The 5,787-nt window shown below is 50.2% G+C and overlaps 2 protein-coding genes across 2 annotated transcripts in view; both read right to left on the bottom strand.

Annotated features, from left to right (window-relative positions):
* Positions 1–618: 618 nt before the first annotated feature.
* On the bottom strand, positions 619–3,006 carry MONBRDRAFT_29878 (uncharacterized protein; the record flags this gene model as incomplete). The annotated part of the gene is made up of 10 exons (XM_001750367.1): positions 619–786; positions 912–983; positions 1,110–1,181; positions 1,286–1,357; positions 1,481–1,552; positions 1,672–1,743; positions 1,870–1,941; positions 2,067–2,135; positions 2,245–2,316; positions 2,545–3,006. The coding sequence occupies 10 exons, from the start codon at positions 3,004–3,006 to the stop codon at positions 619–621; spliced, it is 1,203 nt and encodes a 400-aa protein (XP_001750419.1).
* A 1,117-nt stretch (positions 3,007–4,123) lies between these two features.
* MONBRDRAFT_12480 (uncharacterized protein) overlaps positions 4,124–5,787 on the bottom strand; it is a gene marked incomplete at both ends in the record, with an annotated part of 4,451 nt that continues 2,787 nt past the window's right edge. Inside the window, 2 exons of the mRNA XM_001750368.1 lie at positions 4,124–4,291; positions 4,706–4,804. Coding sequence (XP_001750420.1) covers positions 4,124–4,291; positions 4,706–4,804 — 267 coding nt within the window. The remainder of the gene's footprint in view (positions 4,292–4,705; positions 4,805–5,787) is intronic.

Here is a 5,787-nt window from a genome sequence, read left to right on the forward strand (position 1 = left end):
TAGCTCCACCACGTCAACATACAGCTCGTCGATGATGTTGTCAATGCCATTGTCGGCACAAAGTTGCGTGGCCACAGTCTCCTGCACCTGTGTGCTGTGGCTTGAATATGACTGTTGTTTGAATCGAAGATGAGCCGTCGTTTTCTCAAGGCCAAGATCCATTTTTGACTCGAATAAGGCGAACAAATTCAGAATAAATTCAAAACAAAGTCAGAACAAACAGACTGTGGCCGTCAACAGAATGATCAACAAGCACTGCATCGTTCGGTATTGGACTACAAGCATAGACGTATGTCCGGGAGCTGCTGGAACACACTGGGAGATACCAGTCCTGGCTATCGTGATCAACCACTGCAGGATGACGTTTGATTATCCTTGACGGCACTCGTCAAGGAAGCCTGTGGAACATTGTGATTGTTCCTGCCACCGACATACAAGCACAGTTTGGTGGCATGACAAATTCGCGGTTGACAAAATGATCCCTCAACGAGCAGCCCCGGGAATGATCACTGGCGAATTCCTCTCTAGGGTGGTCGATGCTTGTAGTCAAAATAACACACTCCGCTTGTAGCCGAAACCCAGAACTTTATCAAAGAGCTAGCAATACCTTGCAGCAGTTCAACAAGAGCTGCAACCTCCGCTCGTGATGAGTTGGCATGTGCCCAATGATCGAACAGAGGCAGGTATCATTGATGTGTCAAGTTGAGAGTTTGAACAAATGTTCAAATCGCCGGCCACGCTGGTGATACTACCAAGGCCGTCCACGTTGGTCAGGGCGTCGTTGTCCTGCAACAGCCGGAGAACCAACACATTACACCAGACGCTTACAAACACACCCCATCGCCGCAATCCGCAACCTCCTTGTCCAAACACGTGAGATCAACATCATGCCGTCTCAGCCGACAACGTACCTCAATCTTCAGGTAACCGTCCACGCTGGTGATACTACCAAGGCCGTTCACGTTGGTCAGGGCGTCGTTGTCCTGCAACAGCCGGAGAAATAACACATCACATCAGACGCTCACAAACACACCCCAACGTTCCAAGCCGCTGACCTCCTCGTTTACATTCATCTCATCAACATCATGCCGTCTCAATCGACAACGTACCTTAATCTTCAAGTAACCGCCCACGCTGGTGATATTGCCAAGACCGTTCACGTTGGTCAGGGCGGCATTGCTCTGCGACAGCCAGAAAAATAACTCATCACATCAGGCGCTCACAAACACACCCCATCGTACCAATCTGCAACCTCAACATCATGCCGTCTCATACAGCAACGTACGTAGATGTTCAAGTAGCCGCCCACGCTGGTGATACCAACAAGGCCATCCACGTGGCTCAGGGCGACATTGTTCTGCGACAGCGAGAGTAACAACACATCACATCAGACGCTCACAAGCACCCATCGTCCCGACCCGCTGACCTTCTCGTTCACACGTCCCACATCAACATCATCCCCTTTCATACGACAACGTACGTTGATGTACAAGTGGCCGCCCACGCTGGTGACATCACCAAGGCCGTCCACGTTGGCCAGAGCGTCATTATTCTGCGACAGCCAGAGAAACAGCATCAGACGCTCACAAACACACCCCATCGTTCCAGTCCGCTGACCGCCTCATCCATACATGTCAAGTCAACATCATGCCCTCCCATATAACAACGTACGTTGATGTGCAAGTGACCGCCCACGCTGGCGACACTGCCAAGGCCGTCCACGTTGGTCAGGGCGGTATTGTACTGCGACAGCCAGAGTAACAAATCATTATATCAGACGCTCACAAACACACCCCATCGTACCAATCCGCTAACCTCCTCGTCAACACACGTCACATCAACATCATCCCCTTTCATACGACAACGTACGTTGATGTACAAGTGGCCGCCCACGCTGGTGACATTGCCAAGACCGTCCACGTTGGTCAGAACGGCATTGTTCTGCGACAGCCAGAGAAGAATACATCACATCAGACGCTCACAAACACACCCCATCATCCCCATCCGCTGACCGCCTCGTCCACACATGTCACATCAACATCATCCCCTTTCATACGACAACGTACGTTGATGTGCAAGTGGCCGCCCACGCTGGCGACACTGCCAAGGCCGTCCACGTTGGTCAGGGCGTCATTCTCTGCGACAGCCAGAGAAACAATACACACATCAGACACGTCTCACCCTCTCCGCGAATCTTTCAAACATCTACATCAACATGACACGCCCTCTCATACGACAACGTACGTTTATGTACAAGTCGCCTCCAACGCTTGCGAGAGTTGCAAGCCCATCCACGTTGGTCAGAGCGCCATTGTTCTGCAACCGCCAGCAGAGCACAGAATGAGTCGCTCACCACCACACATTTATCCCAATCCGCCCTTGTCATGGTCATAAATATTCAAGACACACATTGGCATCACTGCCAAGTGTGATGAGCGCACACATTGCCAGACAGTGAAGGTGTCAGTGGGGTGGACGTGATATTCTGGTTATCATTTGCGCCCACGAATATAAGAAAAAGCAATAGTGACACGTCAAACTTACGTCGAATTTCAAGTCCCCGCTCACTTGGACGAGCTTGCGAAAAACTTGCAGGAGATCATTTGCCGTCAGAAGTGGGCAAGATGTCAGGCGAACGTTGCCCATGACATACGCAACGTTTGAAGGCACGTTCTCCAGCTCACAACCGATTGTACCCGAGTACGTGACGGGCAAGTCTGTGGGAGCAGCCGTGGTGATGGCCGTGGTGGTGGCCGTGGTGGTGGTCGGAGGCAATGTTGTGGTCTTTGATATTGTGCCGGCGCACATCTGGCGTGACTCAGTCAGCTCTTGGATCACATCAACCCCATTCAGCAGCAGCCGCCCGTTGCCCGTTGATGAGGTGTTGATGAAGAGGTTGCCATTGACATCCATCCCGATGATCGGCTCATCCTTGGCCAAAGCGGCGTAGATCACCGCCTGGTTCATCACCACGCGCAGACTGTACACGACCCAACGCGACAACATGGTCGGGGCGCACATTCACAAAAAAAAAAAAAAAAAAAAAAAAAAAAAAAAAGTGAGTCTGAATTGCTGACAACTGAGAGACGTTTCATTTCTTTCATCACATGTGGTAATTCTGTCTTTTCCTTTGTCTCTCTGTCTCTCTGTCTCTCTATCTCTCTGTCTCTCTGTCTCTCTGTCTCTCTGTCTCTCTGTCTCTCTGTCTCTCTGTCACTCTGTCTCTCTCTGTCTCTCTGTCTCTCTGCCTCTGCCTTTCTCTCGCTTTCTCTGTCTCTGCGTTTCTCTCTCTGACTCCCTCCTCCTAATGTCCAAGTACAACGATGATCACGACCGGCGGTCTTGGCTCTGATTGTCTTAGTCTGCTGCGACGACTTGCCGTGGTGGCGGAGGATAACAGTCTACCTGGCTTCACGAGCGCCAAGGCTCAGAACATATCAGAGCGCTCGAGCCAGTCAATACCGGCTATATGTGCGCCAAACACTGGTCGCAGCGGGCGGAAGTCACAAACATCGCCCGCTCTCTTCATGGGCCTGGTGCTATTGGAATGTAAGCATCGACCACCTGCCAGAACCTTCTGGAAGGATCCCATAACCGCATTCGACAATGTGCTCCTCTGCCGCTGCTTGTCGAGAAACCTTATTGAACTACAAGCATGGACGCGTGTCCAGAAAGATACCAGGTCTGGCAATCGCGATCATCCATGACAGGTTGATGTTTGATTATCGTTGACGGCGCTCGTGAAGGAAGCCTGTAGAACATTGTGATTGTTCCTGTCACCGAGATATAAGCACGGTCCTGTCGACTGGAAGTGGCATTTTACTTTGTACCTTGTTTCCTCTGTTTGCTTTGCGATTCAAATCACATTCAAAAAAAAAAATTGAAAACTTAACGACAAAAAAAGTCAAAAGACAATGTTTACACCTATGGGAAGTGGGACCAAACTTTTATTCCCTGGCAACACACATGCAGAGCACACGAGCAGTCTTTTTGATGGTCAACATTCAAAACAATGACCCACGAGATTCGTCCAAAAGGTCAATGCTTGTACTCGTGATGCTTGTCCTCTCATTCAAGGCCTCCTGATAACCTTGAAAGGCGGTTGCTGGCCTGTCGACCGGCTTTAGGCACGCAACTTGCGGATGATTGACCTCAGGTCATCAAAAGCACGCTCATCAAATGCCTTGGGCTCCATGCGCCAGCCGGCAGCGAAGAGCACCGCGACCGAACCAAAGCTGTGTTTTTTCTGCTCAGTCAGAATCACCGCTCGGACTAGAGCCACGAAAGTCTTCTATGAGCGAGCGGTGGGAGCATTCATCCTTTGATCTTGAGCATCTTACCTTCTGGATCCGAAGTCTGATACAACCTGGGCCAACGACTGGCACGAAGTATCTCGCGAACCAACTAACCCGTGCGTGTCCAGGCAAGGTGAGAGATTCAAGAGGTCGCGATGCCACTTTGGCAATACGTCATACTACTACTCACATGTAAATCAATCCATTCAAGCCTCAACATGCGATCAAGTGGCACTTGATTCCACTGTGATACCAATGGGTTAGTACTTGCATTTACAACACGAACCAAACCAAAAAAATACCGGGGACAGGGGGAGAAACGACCTTGGCGAGGTGTGTTAGCCAACACACCAGCTGCGATTTCATGGACTTGAAGAAAACAAATACGGGCCAGCATGTGGTAAACTGACCTCGTCTCGTGCGTCAACATTTGCACCATGTTCCAGTAACACAGCCACAGGGCCCTCAGTTGTATAAGAGCAGGCGATGTGAAGAGGCGTTCTGTCGATCTGTGAAACATCATGCAGGGCCAAGATGAGGTAGCGTTCAACTACAACGGGCAAGGCAGAGTTGTATTTGATCAAGTTTAGGGATGGAAAAGACAAGAACAAGGCAAAACCACAATCTAGCATTGAAATGCACAATTCGAGGGAAACAGGAAGAGAACATCAAGGAAGCTGGCTGCAGGCAAGAAGCTTGACGATCCATACGTCAGCAAAACCGTGAATCGGGAGTGAGGCGAGAGACAAAATAATGGACGAACAAGGGAAATTGCCAGGGGAGAAGACAAATGTGCAAAGACAAGCACATGAAACATCAACGCGTATTTCTTTGTAAAAAAAACAAACAAACAAACAGGTACTAACATCATCTTTGGCTTCGATATCAGCACCTTGCTTCAACAGCGTCTCGATCACTTGCGTCTCACCGCAGTTGCAGGCAAGATGCAGTGGTGTATAGCCATGCTGTGTATTGACGCGTTCACCATTACGTACAGGTGCAGTAATATCATGTGTCCCACAGTGCCATGATGAGCTTTGCATGGACATGATATATGGCACTCAAGCAACAGACCAAAGGGAAGAGAGGTGGGGCGGCCGACCCAAAGAGCAGCCAACAATGGAAAGGGGGGGGTACTGACGGTGCCTCTAGCTTCAAGATCGACGTCGAGCTTCAATAGTGTCTCCACCACCTCCACGGAACCGACAGCGCAGGCTTTGTGCAGGGGGGTATCGCCACGCTATGGTTTGATGCATTACCATCACGTGCAGATGGCCATCGTAAGTTATCATCGTGTCAGGTGTGGCGCACCGAAACCAAATGCAAACCCGAAAGAAAAGAGAAAGGAGGCGGTTAACATAAAAAAGACGCCTTCAGGGGAAGAATGAGGGTGGCACTGACATTGTTCTGGGTGTTTGCATCAACGCCATACTTCAACAGCATCTCGACCACCTTCAAGTTACCGCTACAGCAGGCCCTATGCAGTGGTGTG

The sequence above is a fragment of the Monosiga brevicollis genome, genomic scaffold (assembly GCF_000002865.3).
Source record: "Monosiga brevicollis MX1 MONBRscaffold_40 genomic scaffold, whole genome shotgun sequence".
In the NCBI taxonomy this organism is placed as follows: Eukaryota; class Choanoflagellata; order Craspedida; family Salpingoecidae; genus Monosiga; species Monosiga brevicollis.